This window comes from Syngnathus acus, chromosome 6 (assembly GCF_901709675.1).
Source record: "Syngnathus acus chromosome 6, fSynAcu1.2, whole genome shotgun sequence".
Taxonomy (NCBI): domain Eukaryota; kingdom Metazoa; phylum Chordata; class Actinopteri; order Syngnathiformes; family Syngnathidae; genus Syngnathus; species Syngnathus acus.
In genome coordinates this window covers 10,590,590-10,617,596 of record NC_051092.1, presented here as the reverse complement: position 1 = coordinate 10,617,596, position 27,007 = coordinate 10,590,590, and the positions used below count along the sequence as shown (strand labels likewise).

Sequence of the window (27,007 nt, the reverse complement as noted above, 5' to 3'; positions counted from 1 at the left end):
AGAGCACACTGAATTAAAACATGGAATTAAGTGTTATTGTCACATAAAGGCATCCTGCAGCACAGCTAATACATTCAACTCCAACTGAGGAATTGTCTTCTTTGAGCAAAAAAAGGAAAAAGCAGTCCGAAAATTGATAGCCCAGCATGTGTGGTCGGTGTCAGGTTACATATACAAGGTAGCCGCAGGCACATGCTGCACTGTAGGTTAATGAATAGTGATGGAGGGATTCGATGATTTCAACATGACCAGTACACAAATGCACACACATATACATGCGTTCAATTTGAGTCCACTCCTGCTAATGTGTTGTTCACTCTATTAGCATCCATACACTCCTGGACAAACAAGTGTTTCCTTGTAAGAGTTGTTCCCTAAGCCATAGGCGATCAAATGAGGAACCTCTCAAGGACAAAGTGGGTGTGTTAGGTCACACTGTTAAGCTGTTTTCTGAGTATAATGACAGAAGTTTTCTGACTGTTAACTTTTGTGTCGCACTGCAGTGTCGTCGGTGGGTCAGCGGACTACCACTTATTATTTATTGTTGAAGGTGAAAATACGGTACTTGTCATACGGCACGAGTAGGCATGTTCAATTAGGGCAGGGGTGTCAAACTCATTTTTGTTTTGTTAAATTGTAGTCATAGTTTCCTTCGGAGGGCCATTATGACTGTCAACCCAAATAAATGTATTAACGCCTCATATTATCTACAGCAGCGGTCCCCAACCACCGGGCCGCGGACCAGTACCGGTCCGTGGGTCATTTGGTACCGGGCCGCACAGAAAAAAAAAAAATGTATCGACGATCAATTAATTCAGGTCAAGACACACATAACATGTTTCCCCAGTTGAGCCCGCAAAGCTAGCAAAAATAAGTAAGAATTCATCGCTGACTTTTAACAGTGAAATTGCATGTACAAGGTGTTAAAGGAAAAGCAAAGTTCATTGAGTTGAATCGTTTTATAGTGCCTTTAATGTCCAATTTAAAATAATTTGTTTCACGTTATCTTTTCCACCAAGTTTAAGAATGACATTCACAAGCAATGAAAGGGTCCTTTGTGTGTAGAATTTACATGAAATATAGAATATACTTGAACATATCGTCAAGCAAAAGTCTGCAGTGCGCATTTCTGAAGACATTTAATGAAAATAATCCAAATAAAGGCTGATGTGGCACTATGTACAAATTCAAAAGGAGGCAACACGTAAAAAGTGCACGGAATCGTCCGTGAATCCATTATGCAGATTTTATAACAGAGTGAAGATGGGCTTGTCTTTTGAGATAAGGGAAAATTCACACCAGGTGATTTGTGCTGGCTTTAAGCAAACGAAACACCGAAAAGTCACTTTATTTGGCTAGTGTGAGCTTTAGTCAGTGATTAGTGCCGAAGCGTGTAATACATTTCCCTGGCCCCACCCTGTGGCACTCTTACTCACGTGTGAGCGCACTCACACGAGCTCCCCATCCTCGACATCTTGAGAAATCAATGCAGTTAATATCTACCTTGCATAATCGAAATACCCCAAAATATTCCAGATCCACTGCTCGACTTAAAAATAACAACCACGCGCTGCCCCCTGAGCCTCCTAATAAAAACTGCTTTCTTGATTAAAAAACCTAATCTAAAAATAGTACAGAAATGCTGAACAACAAAATATTTAATGCAAGAACTCACGTTGTGCACGTTTCCATAAAAATCAACTTACTCAAAGATTGAAACTTTTTCTACCACGTGCTTTTCCTCCCAAACAAATAGGCTGGCTCACTTACCTATGTGAACAGCACGGTAAAATTGGTCCTGGATCCATTTCCTCGGTGAGTCCATCTCAAACGACTGTTTGTCCAATTTAGCAACTGCATGTGTTTGTAACAGTGTTGACTACATCAACCATGTTTCTGGAGGATGCAAATTTACTAAATCCTCATACTCCTCAAACAAACCATCAGCACTATGGTGGTCACTGTTGGTCGTTCATTTTTAAGATTGTATAAGTCTACAGAACAAGTAGCTGTGTCAAGGTGTCTTTTTTAACATTAAGAAATAAAGAGCAAAAATAAGGACTATAAAAACAATGACAGCATTTTGTTGTTGTTCCTTTTTAAGAAACAATGCAAATAATTGTCGGGATTTTCCAAGGTTGAGGACCCAAGTTCAGGAAAGCACATGGGCAAGACCAGGGAGGGAAAGTGTCAATATTTATTCAAAAGGACAAACCAAGTATGAGAATTTATTGAAAGATGAACAAAAGTTCAAAAACAAGCATCAAAATAACAAACAAATACTCGATGCCACAAGGGGATCGGACCGGCCCATGAGGAACCAAAAAACCCCAAAGACAACAGGACAAGATAAAAGCATGAAGCAAAACCAACTACATATATAACAACAAAAACACAGATCACAAATCTAATCATGTCCCATGTCCATAATGAGATGTGGGAATTTCATTTTGTGGAGCAACAAGTCTAAAAGGCTGAGAAATGTTTAAACTGCATGAATTCTTACTGTAGGCTAAATGTAAAATAAAAACATTTGAATGCTGTACGCACTGTAGGAAAACCTCAATAGTACCGTATTTTCCGGACTATAAGGCGCACCGGACTATAAGGCGCACCTTCAATGAATGGCCCATTTTAAAACTTTGTCCTTATATAAGGCGCACCGGACTATAAGGCGCACCATTAATACATCATGTCAGATTTTTAATCCAAATCAAATCATTCTCCATTTTATCTTTTTTATTTCAACTTCAGATGCAACAAATTACTTTATAATCACAAACTAATGATCCATAGTCTTTTTGATTCATGATTCATAGTCTTCAGTGGGCCACTTATGATTGATTTCATGACACAATGCTTCGGGCCAGTTTAAATTTAAGAATTTGGTCCATATATAAGGCGCACCGTCGGCTTTTGAGAACATTTTTGGTTTTTAGGTGCGCCTTATAGTCCGGAAAATACGGTACTACAATACTTCTCTTACAATATTCAAAACGGGAATTGCATGTACCTTTTTTTGTAAATGTATTGTTGTTTATACTAGAGTTCATTCACAAATCTTACAATTATTTGGGTGGGTGATTGGCATTCCAGACAAATAATATTTTCAGCACTTATACGACGAATGTTGTTGTTGATGATTTCTTCAATGGCTTTTAAGTAACTACCAGGAAAGACAGAGTGCAATGAAGACCGAATGTCCTTGAATTTCAAAGACAAAGGGAAGAGTTTGTCTGCATGCATATTTTTTTGCGTGTCTGTCTGTACCCTTCAAATATGCACTTCAGGAAGGATGTGGATTCTGGCCACCTTTGTGCAAACTTTAACTTTTGACGCTCCTGCTCCTCCTCCTCCTCTTCTTCACCTCCCTCTTTCTTCTCCTCCTGCTGCTGCAGCAACACGAACCGAGCTGAAACGGGATACTGTGAGCTCCCCGAGCTCGTGGGCGCATCCTGCCGCGGTGTGCTTCCATAGCCAGTGCGCCATGCGCCGATACCGGACAGGTGTATCCATCTGCGGTACTACGAAGCTGCCATTCGCACGCTCTCGCTTTTGGCGTTAAGCGACCGATTATCCCATACCGAGCAGGTTCGATCGCATGAAGAGGAGTTCGAAGCCCGGGACGGTAAGTTAGGTTGATGTTCGCAATAGCGCCAGTCGTCGCAGTGCAAGTTGAGATGTGTTCTGTATACTTCGATGCAAAGCTGTCTTGTTGTGCTTCTTCTCCCGCATTACAATCTATCGCACGTTCATTGAATTATTTCTGCAAAATTACTCATTTTTACAAGCGTCATTTAACTTTCTCGCTCGTCCCGATTCCCGTGAAATACGGGCGCGCAATTGTTTGCTTGCGCACGAAATGCGGGATACAATTTGCACTGTCACTTTTCTAAAAAAAAAGATCAGATTTACGATCGATAACATTTTATTGACATTTGACCATATACTAGCAATTCTTTACTTGGATGTTAATAATTTTTCACATCACACAGTTTTCATATAACAAATTCACCATTGCAAGTATGTTTTTAAATTATATTTCAAACAGGATGCGATGGTTTCAGAAGGATAATGTGGTCACTACAAGATAGCAACATCTGCTATTCAAAGTTGAATACATTCACCCCAGGGTGATTCCAAAACTTTGTTCAAAGCAAATTTCAAGCATCATTTCCTTTTAAATGCAAAGTTGTATTGAGCAGCCGAGGCAGAGATGCATGTACATCTTTCCCATGGTCTGCATCCATTTCTGGTCCTCTATTCTCATTGGTCGTTCACATGCCAAAGAAAAGGTAAATAGACTTGTGGAGGTAATTCTTCAGATTCTCACTAAGACGAAGTCTTTTGAGATGTGTCAAAGATTTGTGAGACTTTTTTCAATCTTTTTACCCCATTGCTGAATTTTTCATTAGTGTGGTCTCAGCTCAATGATTCCACATTATCATATATTGATAAATGGGTCTCTTGATGCGTTTAGTGTTTTCCATGAGGCTTTAATGTGTTTAGAATTGGTTGAACTTTTTCTAAGTTTCAATGGATATAAGACCAATCAAAGCTGTTCATGCCAGTGTGCTACCAAAACCACCATCATCAATTAACCTCCCTCATGAAAATATCCACAGGGAATTCAAATTGATGTTGAAATAGTTGATCACGCTTTCCGCTCTCTGTGATATGGTGATGAAATGCCAACATTGTGACAGGCATGATTTATTGCTTTCACCAAATGTGAGTCGCTCTCCTGGTTCGGAATGAGCATTGCATATTGCCTGTCCAAGTTATTCACTGTAGATGTAATCTGCAGATTGTACTGTATACAACTGGTTAAGTATGCAGGTTGGCCTTGTATGACAAATTCCAGTGGGTCAATTATAAATAACTGCATGCTGTGTTGACATGGAAATGTGTATGTTAACAGTATATGGCACCTGGGCTGCCAGGAGATCATAAAATGTACTGACTGTTCTTAAAACTGTTAAAAATATACAGCAGAAACTATTTTATTTCAATTCTGTCACTGGATCATTGCTACCTTTTCAATGTGGTCTTCTTTACCATAATATGTTCTATCCATCCATATGATTGGTCGTTATCTGAGCCCTGAGCAACTGGGATGTCATTTTCAGTCGACAATAAGTGGCAAAATGGCCGCCCCCAAAAAGGATGAAAATGGATGGATTTTGCTGCATAATTCATATTGCACAAACATGATATTCATCAGAATACCGTGTTTACACTGGTGCATAGAACATTATGTAAAGACCATTTTTGAGTTTCTTCCTCTTTAATAATGTACAGCTTTGATCACTGATGTCTATCACCGATGCTTCAATGGGTGAACGTGACCTTTTCATCTCGAAATAGATTTGGGATTATTATACTGTATGAAGATAAGTAAAGTGAGCATGTTTTTTTGTTATGGACACTGTTACGGCATCTTCAATTCTTTGAAGTTGACAAGGGTAAAATTATTATTTTGTCTTGCTTATTGAATGATAACGATTGCAAAATTCATGTTTTGGCATGTCAGCCGAGAAAAATATGTCTATTCGCAAGGAGTATTTAATAGCCACTTTGATTTGCGGCTAGCTACAGACATGGTGGAAACTATAATGAGAAAATGGAGTTGATAACTATTAGGGCCTTGATACAGGGCAAGCCATTCTGGGCAACTGCAATCACTGTGTGTGCCAATAAGTTTTAGGGCAATCGTACTGCCAAGAAACACATTTTGAGCCTCCATCGACTTCACTCTGGGTGTGAATTACACTATTAAACCTGAATGTTCTCTTTTCCTCCTGTTCCTTAGTTTTAAATAGTACTCATGATGATCAAACCAACGTGATGAATGTTCGTTATGTTCTCACTCAAGTCCAGTATTGATCATGGTGACAAGATTGATTTTATTTTTATTGTACCAAGTAAATTCAGTCGTGTGTCTAACATACAGCACATACTCTATTTGGTTAAAAATAGACCTGCAGACATTTTTTGCTCTCTTTGACATGTTTTTTTTCTTTGAACCACCCAAACTGTAAATCACCTACAAGTTTTGTTTTCAAGTACCGCCACCAAATATTCCCAAAGATAAGGTACTATTGTTTTGATTGTCATAGTTAAACAAGATTTATGCAAATAATAAACAAGCAATTTCCATGAAACTTGGTCAAGGTGTGGCACGTGCCGAGCGCATGTTGGTGCAAAACCAGAAAATATTGATTGATTGACAATCAATTGAGTCACCACTTTAAATGGTTTAATCCCATCTGTGTCATCCTAATGTACTTTTTTTTTAAAGTGACTAAGAACAGTGACTAAACCTTTCCATCCAGGCTGCAAATGAATAGTGTTGCTAAACTTGTCACAACTTTGAAAAACTCAGAATGGGGTTTCTCACAGGCACATTTTAAGAAATGTGTTAGTCCTTAATGTTTCCCCAACACTATTTAAAATTGCTCTACTGAATGCTATTATATTTTGTTGGTAAAATAATTTGTTGAATTGATGACAAAAAAATGGATTCTGCTCATAAATCCAAATTGTAAGCATGATTTACCGTATTTTCCGCACTATAAGGCGCACTGGATTATAAGGCGCACCTTCAATGAATGGCCCATTTAAAAACGTTGTCCATATATAAGGCGCACCGGATTATAAGGCGCACCGTCAATGAATGGCCCATTTTAAAACTTTGTCCATATATAAGATATATACATTTGGCCCGCGGGCCGGACTTTGGACACGCCTGCTGTAGTGGCTCAATATTGGTCCATATATAAGGCGCACCTGATTATAAGGCGCACTGTCGGCTTTTGAGAAAATTGGAGGTTTTTAAGTGCGCCTTATAGTGCGGAAAATACGGTAGTTGCTTTTCATATTGCCATTAAAAGTCCTAGCATTGGCTTTGCCCACTTAATAATGTATATTATTGTATTATTTGGATATAAAAGTGTTTGACACAGAGTAACAGTTAAAAAGTTGTTAAAGGTGTTAACAATTAAAATATTATGAGTCAGTTATAACTGTAAAATAAAAGAATGGCAATTTATTTGTTGTCGCGTGGTATTAAGTATTTTGTGTTTTTTTTTTTTTTTTTTGCTCTGAAAAAAAATGTATGCATGCGTTAGATTTTATAATTAAATCTCAAAATATCAGTACGTAATCCGAGTCAGCCATCTTGGCTCCTCACTGACATTTGTATCTGTCCTTGTCTCTCTCTCTTTCTCTCTCCCAGATCCCGAATGATGCCACCACAGGCCCTCACTAATTCTGCCTGGGCCTCAGAGGATCACCATCTCTCCCTGGACACATCAGTACCACATTTGGCTCCTTGACGTATCCCTCTCATTCTCCACACTTGTCAGCCACTGATCCATCTAAATGCGCTCTTGCTTCACTCAAAGATTACCCACTGATTTGCTGGTGGCTGCTGTTAAAGCAGGCAAGTCCATTTTATCCTCTGGTGGCAACATCAAAGTCACCCAAATGTGACAGCAGGTTGCCCGACACGCTCCCTCCTCCAATTTTGGGGTTTTGCCTCATTAGTTTAAAGCAAATGGACATCCATCGTTTATCACTGAAAAGGAGACTCGATAGCTCTGAGGTCAAAGAGACCTTGATGACGCTAAAGAAGGCTTTTGCTCAATTTGTTGACCTCTGACCTGGAAAAGGACTATAGACTGGACATCTCAATCCTGAAAATTAAAACTAAAGAAAAAGCTTGCTCATCTTCCCAACTTTAGCTAAGCTGCCTACGTTCCGGATGCTGCCATGCCCATCATCAGCAATGCTAACCACGACTTCAGCAATCTGTCCGTCAGTGACGACAGCAGTCTCGACCGCATATTCACCGAGATTCCCGAGACTGAGACCATCAAGGTATGAAACTTTGGATGTGATTGTCCCTGACAAATGTGTGGCAGATCTTCATACAGATATGACACCCCATGCATTTTCTTCTTTGTTCTTTTTTTTACTACACAAAATATCGCCACAATCAAAACTAGCACCTCTTCCTCCATGATTGTTTTGTTGCCGCTATGAGAAGGTTATATCTAGTAGCGTTGACCCATTTTTAGGTCGCACCTCTACTGGCCGCTTGAGTTGACCATATTAGTCCAATAATTGTAAAATGGAGTAATATTGTGGCTTTGTATCTAATGGACTGTGCGGCACTAGTGTGACATGGGACATTGTGAGAGAGCAAATTGTCTTGCAGTCTGATCCAGGCACAAGGCTGAAACAAACACAACACCCAAGACAATTACAGGCACTGCTGCAGGATATAGAAACTAATAAAAACACATTATTTAGTAGAAATAGTACAATAAAGAAATGTGGGACACAATTCGGCATTAATTTTATCATGTGTCCAGTGAACAGCAATTGCATTGATCTGAAAGGGGCGGGGGGAGTAATTCATCTCCTTACAGATAATCCGCTGCAGAGGCAAGCACCTTCTGCTTTGAATATCTTTACTGCAGCAACAACATCACTGCAAGCAGAAGGCAAATGTGCAAGCTCTGACGCTTAAAAGTTCAAACTTGTCACGATAACTACATGCTTTAATCACATTGTGACTATCACTGATGGTTATATATAAATTACAGATTACATTTATTTAATAATGTGCAATTAATTGTTCTCTCATTTAAACATCATAAATGTAAGTCTTTTTTTCCTACTCACCTTCTTTAGTATTGCCACCTGCCAAGTACAGGAATATTCAGCTTGCATTTAAATTTCCAATAGTGTAGTCCATGGTGCAGCAAGCACATGCCAATGATTGTTTGACTGATGGGCCATGGGGTATCCTTGGTGTCTATGGGCTCTTGTATTGCATCTCCTTATTTCAAGTGTATCTGGGGCCTACCACATTCAAAGTTTATCTATGGTTCAGAGAATGGAAAGGTGTTTGTGACAGCCAGCGTCTTAGTGGTGACATTTGAGTTGTCTGTTGTACCAGGCATCAAAGCCTTCATGACCTATAGAATCTTGCACACAAAGCACACCAGTCTTATTCTAGTGTAAAGGAAACTTACGAGAAATGGACTGAATGCAAGTGCGAGCAATTCCGCCTTTTCAAAAAACTTTGTGGCTCAAAGTCATTTAAAGATGAACATATTGTATTTTAAAATCTGAAATATTAACTGTGGCGTTGGTGATTCATGAATTGTTATTGCTACATTTCAAAAATGATTGTGTGACTGTTTGTGAATGATACACAATGTCAACCGTATTGAAATCCGCAAATGTTCTATTTCTGGTGAAGTTGAGTTATACAAGTTCTGAACTTTTCCATAGGGCGTTTATTACCAAAGGGCTCAGTTCATCCGGCAGCCGGAGGACCTCGTCTCCGTCGACCACCGCTTGCTGGCAGTGATCAACGTTGGGGGGAACCGCTACACCTTCCCTTGGAGCACGCTGCAGCAGTTTCCTCTCACACGGCTTGGCCGCTTGTGCGGCTGCAGGTCACCTGAGGACATTGCCAGCGTCTGTGACGACTACGATGAAGCACGCAAGGAATTCTTCTTTGATCGCTCGCCATCCGCCTTCAGGGTTATTCTCAACTTCCTGGCCGCAGGTAAACTTCGCCTGTTGCGGGAGATGTGCATCCTCTCCCTGCACGACGAACTCACCTACTGGGGCGTGGAGATGGCGTACATGGAGCGCTGTTGCAAGAGGAAGATGTACACACGAATCGAGGAGGTGCACGAGCAAGAACGACAGGAGGAGGAGCGCAGGCAGAGGAACGCCATGCAGCATGTTATCGTGGAGGAGACGACGTCCCGAAAAATCATGAACTGGCTCCGAGATATGGTGGAGAATCCGCAGTCTGGCTTACCGGGGAAGATCTTTGCTTGCCTGTCAGTCATCATGGTCGCAGTGACTGTGGTGAGCTTGTGTATCAGCACCATGCCTGACCTCAGAGAGGAGGAGGACAGGGTGAGTGTGTTACATAATGTGAACATGCAGTGAATATCCACCCCTGTGCAACCGTCGCAGGCCACCTTAATATTGTTCTTTTTCAGCAATGCTGTAATGAGCATATATATATTGAAAATGTCCCTTCACAAAAGGCTTAACTAGAAACAAAAGTTGTGCATTTTGCGTGTGTGAGTGACGGGCATGAATATCCCGTGAACTGCCTACCCATAACAGCGTGGAGAACGAAGCCTCGTGCTCACTGAGGCCTGTCCAGAATCTGTCAGTAAACACTGGAGAAATAATGAAATAGCTTCACTTTGTCACTTACATAAGGAACAAGCAGATGTGCACATTAGCAGAGCCATCAAGTCACATAAAAAGCGACTCATAAACAGTCATGCACACACAAATAGCATTGAATGTGTTCATTTTGTGCTTTTTGAATTAGGTTTACATTTACAAATACAACTCTAATGAAGTTGGGATGTTGTTTAAAACTGGCGTATAAAGCTGTCGACAAACTTTATAATTATTCCTCAATATGTTGTGTAAACTAAATACCCAATACTTAAAATAATTAGATCACAAATGTCCCTTTTGCTAACCGAGGAGGAAGACAGAACAGACTGTAATGTCTCTGTGGAAATTAAAATCAAAATCGGTCTGAGTGTGACACCAGGAAGATTTTGCAGGAGAATTTTGAGAATCTGCAGAGGACCTTATTATTTAAAAGGCCTGAAAATAAGAATTTTGATTTCACTACCAGGAGGAGGTCTTGGCTGTCCAAGCAAAACTAATAAAGAAGCTCAGACAAAAGATTGAAGCATAGCCTACCAATAAGCTCGATTGCAGGGATACTGAGAACCTTTGCATGATGTTGTCGATATGATGGAATGAATCTCAGAGGATAAAAACAGCGGAGTGATGCATTGTGGTAGTTATTTTCTTGTACACAAGGCTGAGAAGCAGCTAACGAGGCAAACAGGACTTTCTGATAAATGTACTGTTTACAGTTTCATTGTCAAGACTGAGAGGAATTGGGCTTTTCTCTTTGTTGGTTCATCACAGCCAAAGTAAAACAGTGGCACACCATCAGAGAAAGTAAGCTATCCTCGGGGGCCACTACGCTCCAATGTGAACAGAGCACCTTACCCATCGACTCTTATTCACACAGCATTTTATTGATCTTTGGCAAGACATCCAGTGTGTTAGGAAACAATTTACAGTGTACGGCTGACTGTATCGTCATACGGTTTCAACATTGTAGAGTGCGTATCGCCAGCTATTTGGAAAGTAAGACAATTTCATGCATCCATTTATCTGACTTCCGTCCTTCGCTTGGGCCCAATTCCTGAGTTCAGTGTCCAAGTGAAGCCTGGTGATAGCAGTGAGAGTCTTGTCATCTTTAATTCAAATGGTCCATCTCTGTGCTCCTTCCTGCTGGAGAGTGGCCAAAATTCTCTCATACGCTCATCATTCACCTGAGTCGAGTGTGGCTGTGTGAAAGAGTGCAGAGATGGATAAAGTAAGTCGAAGATGTCGGGTGAAAATGGGTTGGTTGCCTGAGAGAATGAACTATATGAACTAAGTATGGAGCTTCAAAAAGACAACATAATGGAATGAACTTTTTACCCCTGATTCTGTTCCTGCATAGACTTGCGCTTATGCTTGTCTTCAGCTCGTCACTTCAATCACTTAGTGATCTCAAATGTTTTGGTTGCAATGCTATACTTTAGACATTTGGTTCATCCCCTGTCTGCTTTTTCACGAGTGCTCTTAATGTAAAACCTCTAAAGTCTTTGTAATGGATTATCTGGATTTTGTTGAGTTGCCAACATTCTGTTGGGAAGCAGAGCCCTTCCTTGATGTGCTCCGTAAATGCAAGTAGATGTATGAAACATTGATACCTGTCAAAAAGTCAAAAGTTATCATCAGATCAAAATAGAAAACAAGATGCGAGAAGGATAGCTTGAGGAGGTCTGCAATCTGTTTGGGGAAAACAAAAACTTTAAAGTCATTAATTATAGCAGTGAAGTTTTGAAATATACTTGCATGTAAAGTACGCTCACATTCCTCCAACACATCAGAATCAGGATTTTGGAGCCAAAATTCAATAGGTTACTAAGAAAAAGAGAGATTCTTTTACCTTTGCACCGCAATATAACACAGAAGGATAATAGGGTATTTTTGTCAAAGGAAGGCAAAAAAGGGCAGCTGTCGCCAAAAGCTGCTTTTCTCCTTCTGCGCCAGCAGTTGTCCATTTGAAGGTTAAATCGGTATCAGGATGGAACAACTCTCACAACAAATCTCTTTCGGGCAAGCTCATAATAATTCACAGTTTATGGAAAAATACTGCCACAGATAAAAGTTTTAAAAATTCATAAGCCTTCCCGCTGCCATACGCATTTTCACTTAGACTGTTCAATTGGGATGAAGGTCAATGTACTGATACCTAGTGCTGCTTTAATACTATTTTATTGCTGGTCCTGCAGTTCATTGCCCATTTGCTGTTTGAAGACAAAGATTTAACGGATTTCTGACTCGGGTTTTTTGGGGGGACTGATGAATGTGTCTGGGTATGTCTAATACCTGGATAGCAATTAACTTTATGAAGTGGAGTAGTCCCTCTTGCAGTCACTGTCACAAATCAGAACAATATGTTGCTAACAGATGATATGAGCTTGATCCTGTCCTTATTTGGTTTAGCTTTACGTGCCTACGTTTGTCTCACTACTTCCGACACATAATGTATGAACATACAACTTCCACTCTAACTGGGTTATGTTTGACGCTAGCATTGATTTGACTGCACTGTGAGTGCTAACCCAGCACTGACCCCGGTAAGCTCTCTCAGTAAAATCTCAGACATGATGTCTGCAGTGCAAAAAGAGTTCGGTTCTGTGCAGTGGGAATCACACATCGATAACCTACTGCAGTATGCTGATGGTCCGAGTTTTTTTCCCATACCGTCACCCCCGTCACGTGTAAGCTGTCATTCTGCTCCTGCATACTCTGTTTTCATTTTTCTCACCCAATGACATTGTCTTTTAAAAGGACAATCAGATTTGCTCTTGTTTTGTAATTCGGTCATTTTATGGCCCGAGGAGTAATTGAAGTGGCCATTTACAACGTAGGATTTGCTGTTCAGTAATTACGCTCCCCAGCATCAATTTCAAGTATAGAGAGCGAAAAAGAGGTAGAGGATAATAAGAAAACCAACATAGTAAGAGCAATGTTGTGGTCAGTCTTGATACGATGAACATTTAGGATTTTTTTTATTTTATATTTTTTTTGTACATACCGAAAAATATTTCTTCTTGGCTAAATAATTAAAATGAGGGTCAGTAGATTTTTTTATATGTACTGTGTAGTGCTCATTAAGTATTCATGTGGTGGATTGAAAGAGAACTTTAAGGAAGACAGGGGCTGCAAGTCAAAAAGTTAAGAGAAAAATAAACTAAAAAGGGAGGATCAAACATCAAACCAGCGATGTAAAGCCTCTTTTCTTTTCTTTTTCCTCATTCATCTCCTGGAATGGGGAAGTTATTAAAATTTTAGACCGTCTGACAATGCAAATGCCGTCTACTTTACATACAATGTTTTTGCAGTGGAATTATTTCAGTCCAAACCTGTTCAAGGGTAATTTAACATAGAAATGCTTGGTGGAATAGATTCTTAACACATTTGCCTCACAGTCAATAGGTCTTGGTAGCACTGATTATGAATTTAGCCCTTCCTGCGTGGAGTCTGCATGTTCTTCCAGCGGTTACATGGTTTTCTGCACGCACTTGAAAAACATGCACATTATGGCAAACCTGTAAAGGGAATGAGTCAATTAAATTAAATGGCTGTATTTCTGTGCAGTGTATGCCCCGTGATTGACCAGAAATCAGTCCATGGTGTGCACTGCCTTTTGCCCATAAGCAGCTGGGAGCTCCAACTCAAACATGGCCCCAGTGAGGACAATAAGTGCTGTAGAAAATGGATGGATGGAATTGAATGCTAGGCAAATTAGTGCAAAAACATCCCCAAGGGCTGGAAGTAAGGTAAAAGGTATTTGTAGTATAATTGATAATTGCACTTAAGATAGTAGCCTGGATGTTGTGAGTCCTTGAAGGTATACTTGATTTTGCACAGGATGCAAGCATCTCAACGGTAGGTCTCACATGAACTAACAGAGGCACAGATCATTCAGACAAAATATCCACTAGTCCACTTCAGACCTGCAGGGGGCAGAGAAAAAAACAGCCATATCACAATTTACCAAACTTCCTGTTAAATGCCAGGGATGGCCATATTGCCAACAGAACAGCATGCAAGTTGGGGGAACAAATAAAGGAAAGCCTGTTAGTGAAAGAAAAAAAAGCTTAAACAGAGAAAGCAAAGGAAAAAGACCCCAACAAGACTCCTCAGTTCCTGGTCAAACGCAACTGGTAGGAAATGGACTTGGATGTTAAGTTTGGTTAATGCTTAGTTTGTTTGAAATGTTTGGTTCAAGCTACAAGCTGTGTTTATCTGAACTTTGAGTGGCTCAATCAATTCACAAAGGCAAAGTGGATGTTTATGTTTGGCATATGCTTATGTTTAAACACTCAGTTAAGTTGCTTATTTACTTTTATTAGTTACTTATGCTTCATACTTTCCCGGTATATGTATGCAATTACTGAACTTAGTTAAACTTAAAATAATGCCATGTTGTCTTTGTTTAAGGTTATCAACCTAATCACCCTCTAATTAACCTTGCAATAAACTGTGAAAAGAAAAGGAAAAAGAGGAAGATCTGAGTTGTTCGAAGAACCAAGGCCCTTTTTCAAGTTGGAGCAAAGAACTGGGGAAAATCAGGGCAACTTGACAGAAGAAGTGCGATGATACAGTATGTACAAAAGTTGGCTTGAGCATGGTTCTAGTTTATTGGTCGTTTCTGTTGATTGTGTTAAATCCAAGCAACCGATGCAAAATGTGCACTACTAGCACAAGCGCTGTTGATTCACTATCAATCAGATTGTACATCGGCGATTGAGCTACATCCATGCAGACTTTCGATTGCACAACTCTCCAAGCAGCATTCTAGTGCAGCCGAAACAGGAGTTCAGAACATTTGTCCTAGTATGAAGAGAAGTTAATTGTTAATATAAGAAAATACAGAATGGATCAAGAACATTTTGTCGAACATCAACCTTGGTGTGCTACATGTTTATTTTCCCCTCATAATTTTCTTCATTAGGCTGATAAGTGAGGAGCACCACTTTGATTGTTCCGTTGAGATTGACATGAGCAGACTGCATAAAAAGAAAACAAAATGACATTAGGCACAATGTGGCAGCTTGAAGGGAAAACAGATATGGATGAGATGACAAACCATTGAACAGTCCCTGAGGCATTCATTCATTCTATGATTTTCCAAACGCTTATCCTTGTGGGAGTCGTTGATGTGCTGGAGCCTATCCCAGCTGACTTCGGGCAGTAGGCGCCCCAAAACAGTCGCCGGCTAATCACAGGGCGCACATAGACAAACAACCATTCACACTCACCATTACACCTACGGGTAATTGGAGTGGTCAATCGGCCTACCTTGCATATTTTTGTAATGTTGAAGGAAACCAGAGTACCTGGAGGAAACCCACGCAGGCACGGGGAGAACATGCAAACTTTTTTGTCAAGGCCGGAGCTGAAATAGAACCGGCAAACTGTGCACTGAGGCAGACGTGCTAGCCAGTACACCACTGTGCTGCAATCAGAGTAATCTTTCTGTCTGCCAATTGTATTGTTATCAAATCCGAGTCTTGTGATGTTTGTGTGTATTTGTGTGTGCATGCATGTGTGTGTGGTGTCACTTTTGAAGTGGGGCCTCGCTATTGTTTTAAAAATATGTGGCATCTCTCTTTAGAATCTGAAGTATCTGTGTGGATGAATACTAATATCCAGACGATCAAATATCAAACAATGCTTAGACATTTAATGTGAATGCTCAGGCATTACCTGTGTGTTCGAGGATGTATAACTCAGTTTGACAGTATCAGTGTGCAGCAGATTTTATGCCTATTATAGCCTATCTGGTTATGAGATGTTTTCTTTCCATTCTTCGCTGCATGGCTGCCAAGTGGGATTATGGGAGAGAACAGAAGTATGAGGTGTTTATCTTGTCCGTGCCAGAACAGGATTGGACAGCTAACAGAGTACAGATATTCAACACAATGCAGTGGATTTCTTAGAGCTGAGCGTTATATATGAGGGCAGGTAATGTTGTATGAACTTGACCAGTGATTACGGCAACTTCTTCACATGTAACGCTTAGATAAGGACACCTGTACATTATGGAAATGTGAAGCATTCATATTTATTTATTCATATACGTGCCGTCATGTCACGTTTCAACCAAATGAAAAATAACTGGCCATTTGTTAGAGGAGGTGGTTAGTACGCGTCACTTCTGCTCAAATCTGAACACAGTCATGATTCAAATCAAAATTAAAGCATCACAGGAAATGAGGACAACACATACATCATCGGTGACGCTTGTCTGAGTCAGCATTTCTCAAAATACCTTTTAGAAACTTCTAAGCTGGTGAAAATAATGGCATAACAAACAGCATTTTATAATGTTAATTATATAATGGATGACAAATGTGCTCCATTCACGTCTTGACAGTGCCAGTGTAATTGCTAAGTGAAGAGCTAATGTATCTCTATTTATTTACTTTGGTCCAGACCACCAAAAAACTGCCAGTATGAATGCTAAATGAAGAGCTAATGTATGTCCAGACCACATGAAAAAAAATTGTTTTGTTCAACAAACAATGGTGAATTATGCAGTCTCTTTAAAAATGTGCCAGGCCTACAATACACAGCAAGTCATTTGGGGCCCATCGCAGAAGAGTTAGTGTTGAGCAAGTACACTCATTGATTTTTCACCAAGTCTTTGTTTATTAACAAGGTCTTTAACTGAATTGGAATGAATCCTTTACTGAAAAATGCTGTTGGCATTAAAATCAAAAGCAAAGGAGTGTGATTTTCCCAAGTATGAAATGAAGATCTTTATCGCAGTTGGTGTGCAGTGTGATTGCTAAGTGAAGAGCTAATGTTCCATACTTGCACACAAAAGCAGCTTTCTGTGCAAGTATGGAACTATTCTCTGAAGGACCTTTGTCACGGTTTTCTTTTACGTTGCGGGGCGGCGTGGTGGCTTAGTTTGCATTTTACACAAAATTTATAGTTTGGGGTTCAAATCCCACCTCTGACTTTTCTGTGCAGCATTTGCATATTGTCCCTGTGCTTGCCTTACAGGGGTTTGTGGGATTGTTGGGTTAATTGAAGACTAACTCAGGCGTGCATGTGAGTTCATGTTTGTCTATACTGGATGTACCCGAGATTAACTAGTGACTATTTAGTCCGCTCGGATAAGCATTACTCCCGCGAAAGAGAAAATTGATGGATGGAATGTTATCGACAAAGACGAACACCTTCCACTGTGCGTACGCGTACTTACAGCCATCAGGTTACAAGGGGACAGTGCTGGTGACGGATGGAGATGTCACATAATACAAGGCCTTTAATAACCCATGACGCATGGACACAGTACTTCTTCTTTCTTTCTGTCATTGCTCCTCGCCGTTTGACTGACTTTGACCAAAGTGCTAGGTACGTATAGCAGCGGGCTCGGTGAAGTATGGCCAAGGTCCGTCACAAGGTAAAGCTGATTGATGGTCTCAATATTTTGTTCCTATTTCTACCCACAACCTTTGAACACAGTGGGATTACAAGATTATGATTCATCGTCTTTTTTATGAATTGAAATCTAGAACCTGCAATAAGATGAGGTATAATAGAGTTGCAGTAGATGCTGGACACTATGGTCTACTGTATTTTTATTATGTTGCTAGGGCAGACGTATCTAAGCTTTAACCTTGAAGCCCAAAAGACTTTTCTACAATTTTTTATTATGCTATTTATAATACTTCATCCATCTACTCTCTGTACCGCTGTCCTCACGATGCCAGATGACTTTGGGCAAGTGGCATGGTAGACTCATGGACTTCCTGGTTACCGTGTAACTGCAGGACTTACATGAACAGATACAAGCAACAATTAAGGGTCTTCAGTTAACTTAATGGAACATGTTTTTGGAATGTAAGATGAAGCCAGACTACTGAAAGTAAACCCAAGCAAGTATGCAAGTAACATAAACCTCATACAGAAAGGCCGGAGCCCAGATTCAAATCCTCAGCCTTAGAAGTGTAAGGCGCCTTATTGTAATACTGACACTATATTAGCTTAATATATTTTGATTTCATTCTCCATCCATTTATGCAGTTATCCTGTATGGAGTTGCATGGACAGGCATTGTTTTGACAAACAAGCATTGCACTCACATGGGGTATTATAAGCACAGGGAGATTATACAAACTACACATAAAAAGTTCAGACCCAAGATTCGAACCCTCATGTGTGAATCTGATTCTGAATTAAGCTTCCTCAGCCATAGCAGGTTTGCTTATCTCTGAGTATGCTTTATTTCCTGACTATTATTATCGATCACACATGTACTGTACACCTTTTATTTATCTTGTGGAATTTGTCAAAGACGGTACATAATATAGCGCATTAACTGATCCACAAGTGAAAAAACTCACTATTCAAAACAATAGAAGCTTCTTCTTGTCTTACAAGAAGAGGACACATTTACGCTTTAAACCCTGCATGCAATGTTCACATCTTGGTCTCATTGATGAGGCAGTTGCCTGTAAACCAAATCGTGAGGCGATGGTCCTCAATCCCAGTGGATGGCAGTGAACAAGAATTCTTACAAAAGTCAATTCTGAATAGAATACAAAAGCCAGCAGCTGTCATACGCTTGACCGAGCGTGTTTGTGTGCGTGCGTGTGTGTGTATCTGATTCGGACTCAAAACCCAGCACAAATTAGATCCCTTCCAGTATCTTGACGAATTTCAATTGGAGCACATTATCACAGAAAGACAGATGTTTATGATTCAGCAATTTACTATATTTCCTCACTTCTAGGTCCCTTACCATCTGTGCTACCATTAGCACCTACATCAAAGTAAAGCATATATTTTCCCCAAGTGCTTGGTGTTTACATTCAACAGCAAACAGAGACAACTGCTACAGTTTCCATTATTATCATTTAGAAGCTTTTTCAATGCCATCTGTATTATGTATTTTTTAGGGGTCTACTTCGGTCAGAATTGTTCTCAAATTTACTGATCTCAACACATCAGGCTATGGCGCATAATGTTTTTGGAGGCTTTTAGACTCTTGATCACAACACAGCACACATTTTTGTGACATGTTAAAAACAAATGTGATCTCAATTGTGATTGTGTCTTCAAGCATCACAGTTGCAAGCTTCTCATGTTAATCCAAAACTCACTGGCGGGAAATGACGCGTTGAGTGTTGACGACAGCTGCTTTCCACTAATTAATGTTAATCGGGGGAGAAATCGAATGCGGCCACTTGCGTGTGTCTGCTGCATGACTGTCTGTGTGAGTATCAAGTTTGTTCCTGTGGTTCTTGGCAAACATTCTGCCATATTATATTGCCATCCATCCATCCATCCATCTTCTTCCGCTTATCCGGGGTCGGGTCGCGGGGGCAGCAGCTTCAGGAGGGACTCCCAGACTTCCCTCTCTTCCCTATTATATTGCCATTACACTAAACTTCCTTTGAAGAAGAGAACTGACCATCAAGCCATACATTTTCTATACTGCTTATCCTGTTCTAGGTCATGGACGGATAGATTACATGAAGCACAGCACTACCCAAGGAAAATATGTCAAAGAATCAATCGTTTCACCTGAATGATTCTGTCTCTTCCCCTTTTCTCACCATGGTGGAGTTTGACTTAATTTGACAATGAATCTGAATGAAATGAAAATTCAAAAGCCCGTTTGGGTCGTCTGCTGCGTTTATGTTGAAATGAGCTGTCACAAAGTTCCAGGGAGAATAACACAAAGGAGATAAGGTCAGCTGCTCGCTGTGACTGTTTGAAGAGACAGAAGAAGAAATCCTGTCACTGTAACAAATGGCCTTTCATACCAGGGGTGAGAACAGTGGCGCAAAGCCCTAATGGGACCAATGTCGGCACACAAGACAGAAAGAGCAAAGAGAAGGGAAATAAATGAGAGCTAGAAAGTGCACATAAGAGACAAAACATGTGAGCAGAGGGCACAAAGTGTCCGAAAGATTGATGTGGGAATGGCAGCCCTGAATTCCCACAGTGCTTTAAGGGCTGGATGTCACACAGAGGCAGTGTGAAGAATGTTGGCTTGTTTAAGGAAGACGGCAGGTGTAGAAGCTGATGTTTACTTCGATTTACCACTTGCTTTTCTCAGATAGAGACTTCTTTTAATTATATTTGTCCTTTCCTTCAATACAAATCTGCTTGAAGTTGCTTCGGTGATTAGGAATACATTGTTCATTTTCTGGGCTATATTTGTGGTATTTGATTGATTCTAGATGAATAATATCCACATTTTCTTTATTTTGGCATTAAGTTGGAGATTGAAGAGAGTAGTCATGATACTATTACAGTATCAGCAGTTTTTCCATAATGCTGGCTCGGTATTGAAAATCACAATCGCTGTTCTATTTCATTCCTAATGGGGTTAGCTTCTTATGTTTGTGCACACCACACTCATCCAACCATGACTTATGTACGTGTACACCTGGGCATGGTCAAGCTCCTTCCTCTGACTGTTCGCACTAATTTGGATGCATAGAATTGCCAACGTTTTAATCGTGATGATTTTGCATTTGCTAAACGTAACACATCTATTTTGTATTGCATACCGGGTAAACGACCATTTGAGGACATTAGCTATATAAAAAAAAAAAGGTCATGGAAATATTCATGATTTTATGTTGGATGACGCATGCAGGATGCTGATGCTGCAATTTCCAGCTTGAAAAGAACATTCCCATAAAACCTCTTAATGCTACTTACCCAAGAACTGAATGGAAGGATGACCGTGCCCGAGCTGCTAATAGAAATAATTGGTTTCGCTGCCAAAAACAGCTCATCTCAGCTAAATAATAGAAATATGCCCAAAGGGAGGCTAGTGAACCCCACACGGCAGATGTAAAATACTTCAAGTCACATTGAGTTAAGAGATTCAGAGGGGAAAGAAGTGATAAATGAGAATCAGAGGAATGGGACGCATATGTGTCATGTAGAGAAACAACCGAGGGAGTTGTCTTTCACTTGGGGGGGAACTGAAACCAATGAAGACTTTAAAGGAGAAAGGGTGAGCTGCATCTGGGACGACCGGCAAATGACGGATGAGAGGGTGGGAGTGCGGAGAGGCTGATGAAGGAGGAACCGCAATGAATGATGAGGAGGAGGAGAAAATGAGAGGGAGATGGTTGCTGGGTGAGGAAATACAAGAGAATGGAAATACATGAGCACAGAGTCAATGCCCAAAGGGCAGAGAGAAGCTGTTGGTAGCCAAATGTCTTTCCTTTATATCATTTTAAGCGTCTAATTCAGATATGCACAAGCTAGAAAATTAAAAATACGCACACTGGAAAAATCTAGATTCTGGATCTGCTTCACACTTATCAATCAAGTAAAAAAATATATATTATGCAACCCCACTAGTCTAAAACATTCTGATGAATCTTGCATTTTTGGAATATGAACTAAGCAGAAAAATCCATCTCATTGCCGTGTTGCCTTTTGTCAACTGATAATGACATCACAGTGCCTAACGGCTCAGCTTGCGAACGGCACATGAGCAACCCCAGAAAACAGGGAAGTCATGACGGTCTATGATGCCATTTGCAGTCGACAGCAAGTGGCAGTGCAAGGAAAAGCCCCGAGATGAATAAAAACAGGAGGATTTTTCTGCTTAATTAATAATCCATAAATCCAATATCAAGCAGAATTCAGCGTTTTGACTACTTGGTGGGAGTGAATGGACCATTTTATTTAAAAGAATTTGGGAGTACTTGACTTCTTCCCCTTTAAGTATTCACTCTCCATAGTATTTCTTCAAAATTGAAGAGATTATCATCCGTGTTTACTGAAAACGAAAATAGCATTCTAAATATGTTCAATATTGCATATTTGTCGCAACTGAATTTGGTGGATTAACATGGTGGTGAGAATCCTTGTCTGAAGCGTGATTTAGTATTTGTACATTGTGTTATCGCAACCTTTATCTCATTATTTAGTTGAGCTAGTGTGTCTTTCTGCCAGTCCTCGTTTCCTCGATCATAAAAGTGATTTATTGTGTCCCATTTCTGTCGATTCAATGCAGCTGTAGCAGTTTGGGTTTCCCCGTTATGATTTGCAACGGATAACAAAGAGTGACAGTTACGTGTGAGGCTTGCTAATGATTCTTCCCTTCATCTCACACTTTCCTCTTCCATTTTTTTTTCTCGTCATCCAACCCTCTGTCCTCTGCAGGGCGAGTGCTCGTCCAAGTGCCACAACATGTTCATCATCGAAACGGTGTGTGTGGCCTGGTTCTCTCTGGAGTTCATCCTACGCTTCATTCAGGCTCCCAGCAAGTTAGAATTCCTGCGCGGGCCGCTCAACATCATCGACGCCATGGCCATCTTGCCTTACTATGTGTCCCTGGTGGTGAAAGAAGACCCCAACCTGGAGAGCGATCGGCCAGGGGGAGGTAAAGGCTACTTGGACAAGCTGGGTCTGGTGCTGAGGATCTTGCGGGCGTTGAGAATTCTTTACGTTATGCGGCTGGCTCGCCACTCCCTCGGCCTGCAGACGCTCGGATTGACGGTGAGACGCAGCACTCGTGAGTTTGGCCTGCTCCTGCTTTTCCTCTGCGTGGCAGTCACCCTCTTCTCACCGTTGGTCCACCTGGCTGAAAGTGAACTTACGGGCCCTCACGACTTTAGCAGCATCCCCGCCTCCTACTGGTGGGCTATCATCTCCATGACAACAGTGGGCTATGGTGACATGGTGCCTCGATCCATCCCTGGGCAGGTTGTAGCGCTGAGCAGCATCCTGAGCGGGATCCTGATCATGGCCTTCCCTGCGACCTCCATCTTCCACATGTTCTCCCGCTCCTACCAAGAACTCAAGATGGAGCACGACCGTTTGTTCAAAGAGGAGTGCGCCGCCGCCGCAGCCGCCGCCGCCGCAGCTGGTGCCACTGGTGAGTGGCAGGAGGTAGGGATGGCCGGAGAAGAAGGTGGTAACGTGAAACTAGAGGACTCAGCCGCGATTGGACTTGCCTACCATCTGGACAAGGATAGTGTGCACTCACTAGAATATCTGGCTCTTTTAGGAAAAGGAGACAATGCTGCAGCAAATAATCACAGCCTCCCAGCATCAGCTTTCTGAATGAACATCTCCTTGCTGTCAATTCAAACATTCCAATCCCCATGTTACATGAAGAAAATAAACTCATCTCTTTCCACGTGTATTTTAAATGCATTCAAAATAAGGAGATTACATCTGCTGCATTTATTTGGCTCTTCAGTGTGACGCACTGGCACAGACCGAAAGACTCTTTAAAACCCTTTAAACCCTTTGGTACAGGTTGACCTCTTGAAAGCCTTTGCTGCAATATTAGTGACTCTTTACTTCCATGAACATGCAATATCAATCCGAAGTTGCTTTTTTTTTCTTCCACTGTGAAAAATACTGTGCAACTTCAAATGTAATACTCACTAGCCTAGCGTGTCAATGTATCAAATGACTCATATTCTCGCGCTTCATTGGACATACGTGCACATCTAATTCGCCCAGAAGCAGTTTCACTGCAAACAAATATAAACATTATTCCACAAATTAATCTAAGCTATGTAAAGGCACAATTTTTGGCATACCAAGGGATATCCAAAGCCAAGCTAGAATGTGTTGAGACAATTGTCTGGAAAAATGCGCTTTAAAAAACTCAAGCAAAATGTTATGTTGTTCGAGACATGACAAATAATGTAATGGATCCTTTTGGTTCATTTCTGAGATGCCTATTGCCATGTAATCTGATTTGGTTAATGCATGTATGTCTAACCATTTCTTGTCGGTTTTCAAAAATATTTTGGGGACTTTTTTTAATTCTGAGCATAGAAGTGAAAACACATACGATACAAATGACGAGAGATAGATTTAAAAAAAAATCAAACATGATACTTTTATAAACTGCTAGAGCGAAAGGGACAAATGAAGGCATGGTTTTTGTGAGTGACTAGTAGAGAATGAGCGCTAACAACCATGAAATGTACTTTGCAAGGCTCCAAATAAAAGCTCTTTCAATAATCAGAGGCAAATCCAATTTCTGTCTCAAGTGTAAGCCTCAGTGATGTGCAGAGTCACACTGCGGAACATTTCAAAGAAGAAATAGAAGAGAGCTTCTCCAGCCAGCTTCATAGATAAGTATTCCACAAACAACAATCTTCATCTGTTTGTCGTCACACGCACAATTACACTCAAACTAGATGAGTGCCATTTCTCTGTCAAGCCCTATAAAATAGTGTGATAGGTAACATCTCCAAGTTAGGGATAAAGCCACTCCATATTTGTAAGGGGAGTAACCTGCCCCTCCCCAATGAAAGCACACAAGGACGTACCAGATGTGAGCACAATCTAGATTAAAGTTAGGATTATGGGACACAGCCAAATTGTCAGAAACTCAACTGTAACCAATGGTTTGAAATGTGATCTTCTTGATAGTGTTTTCTCTCCACAGATTACCAGTGATTGGGTTTTTTTGGCCATATGGTGTCCTATTTCATTTCAGTGCCAATTTTGATTCATGTGGTCAACATATGGTTTGGAGTATATATCTATTTGGATTGGGTAATCCTGATTCACACAAATACGTGTGATGGATTACACAGGGTATAGAAGTCAGTCTTAGAGTTTAGAATTAATCTAAATAGTCAATATCTCAGTGAAAAGCTTTTAAAATGCCATGTCTTGAATTTTTTTAATAGTCTTTATTTTGATTTTATGATTATTTTGAAGTGTTCACTAGAACTGTTAATTCTGCTTTCGTTTGCTGTAACGTTGAGTTATATGCTCCACCCGGGAGTGGAAAAATCTCCTAGCTGACTGTTGTGAAGATAGAGATAAAACCACCTCTGAAATTTGCTGGAACCAGCTTGCTGAAGCTTTCATAAGATAAAGACAAAGACATGTCCTGCAAAACACATCCTCCTTGTTGAGAATAAATAAGATTGCTGCGGGAGCAGAGTTCGGAGTTGCTTTCAAGCACTTTTGTGTTGCACAAAAGTGATGCTGGCTCTCCCCGCTTGCAAGCGTAAAAACGAGCAAACTGTCCCTATAATGTGGTTCTTGCAAAACGAAAGTGAGGAAAAACTATCAGTATATACAATATGGAGTTGTGTCGTATTCAACCATATTCTGTATTTTTAACGTTGGCATCTTTAATTCATCTTGGGAGGGTCAGAAGGGACGTTCAGGTATTTGGCGATCGATCCTTAATGTGAAGACCTGCTCTACCACTCGAGATGACAGATGATGTAAAGCAGGCACTTGAGAAACTTGGCAGCCTCTTGGTGTCAAATGGCAGGGCTAAGTTTTGTCCCTCCTCCAGTGGACCTAATGACTTACTGGCAAAGCAGTTGGTAAAACCACTGGGCCATAGCTTTTATGGGTACATGGATATTTATTTCATGCAGAGAGCAAGAGGTACACCTTCCAGACGGACTTGCTGTCAGGCCAAACAGTTCAATGAGTTGTCCCAGATTTTCCACTCTACACTAGACTCATTTTACCTCAACCCCTAAATCCACCAATATTTAATGCGTGTGGTTTTGATGAGCCCTACCATCACACAGTGCCCCATGGTCAAATAGCACCACTGAGCACAAATTCAGTCATGGCCCATTTCCTCCACACTCAGTTTAAAACAAATATGTGCTTCTCTCCAAGCAGAGAAGTAAAAGTAGCTGTTCTTATCCATGTTAAATATGTGGCTTTCACAAATAAAGCCAACTCACTCCCCTCTGCAGTTTGGTAAATATAAATACCCGAAGACACAAGATGAGAAAATATCCTAACATTTCGGCTTTTAAAGTTGGCTGGCTTTATAAAATGCTCTCTGCAGATTATGTCAATGTAAGTGAACTCCACAAGACATCTGATAAGAAATTAAATCTAATTAAACCAAGCAGCCAATCTGTAGGAATTCCCCCCACACACAGGCAATATCCCCTCATTGACTAGATCAAAAGCACAGCAGCACAACTTTAAATTGTTATCTGCTCAGTCAGTCTAACGTTAACCCTGGAGAAACTTTAGCTCCGAAATGAAGTGACAGAAATGAAAATGGAATGACAATCCGTGCCACAGTCTGACAAGCATTTTGTGGACATGCGAAGCAATTTAGGGAGATATAAAAAATCTGTAACTGAAAAAATGATTTTACAAAGCGTACTGGGTTTCTGGGAAAGGAATGAGTTATATAGACACACTGTTCATGTGCTATTTCGAGGTTATTTATTTAGCAAGAAAATACAACTAAGTTGGCTAAAGCACTCTGAACGAACTCACATTTGTTTGTTTTGGGTGAACCTTAATTTTCTGCAGAAAAATTCACTCTTCCGAAAAGTTCCATTAGGAAGGAGTTGGACTCCAAATAAAACTCAATGCATTTCAATGTGAAAATGTAACAATGCAACCATGCACACAATGCAAGTGTCAAAACACAATAACAACTGCATCAGCCAATTTCCAGGGTACATGGAGACAGTCAAACAACTGTGTTAAAAAATTGGGATTGCAAAAGCTTTTTATCAATCAAATTTAAAAACGAAACACAAAAATCTCCCAAAAACTGATCTGATTAAAATTTGCTGTTGACCAGGGTAATCTCATAATATATTTGCTACTGGCAGTATTATGTAATGCAATTTGACCAATATTTAACAGAGTAATTGTATTAAAATGTGTTTTCTCGCTGTGACTATTCTAAAAAAAAAGATGTTTGCTCGCAAGGAAACGTTCCCTCGCCCACATATTAGTAGAAATGCGAGTGATTAAAGTTTGTGTTGTAGTTTAAGAGTGAGGAAAGGGTCTGGCATGTCTGGTGGGTGACCTGCGTGCGCTGTGAGATTGTTGGCTG

General features: G+C 40.5%; 2 protein-coding genes across 2 annotated transcripts in view; both read left to right on the top strand.

The window, feature by feature from the left end:
- si:dkey-246g23.2 (solute carrier family 66 member 2) overlaps positions 1–7,340 on the top strand; it is a 45,887-nt gene extending 38,547 nt beyond the window's left edge. Inside the window, exon 6 of the mRNA XM_037255442.1 lies at positions 7,238–7,340. The gene's annotated coding sequence lies outside the window, so the exon portion shown is untranslated. The remainder of the gene's footprint in view (positions 1–7,237) is intronic.
- A 411-nt stretch (positions 7,341–7,751) lies between these two features.
- kcng4a (potassium voltage-gated channel, subfamily G, member 4a) lies at positions 7,752–24,193 on the top strand. Its single transcript, XM_037255438.1, has 3 exons — positions 7,752–7,881; positions 9,307–9,948; positions 22,357–24,193. The coding sequence occupies exons 1-3, from the start codon at positions 7,774–7,776 to the stop codon at positions 23,257–23,259; spliced, it is 1,653 nt and encodes a 550-aa protein (XP_037111333.1). The 5' UTR covers positions 7,752–7,773; the 3' UTR covers positions 23,260–24,193.
- The last annotated feature ends 2,814 nt before the right edge of the window (positions 24,194–27,007 follow it).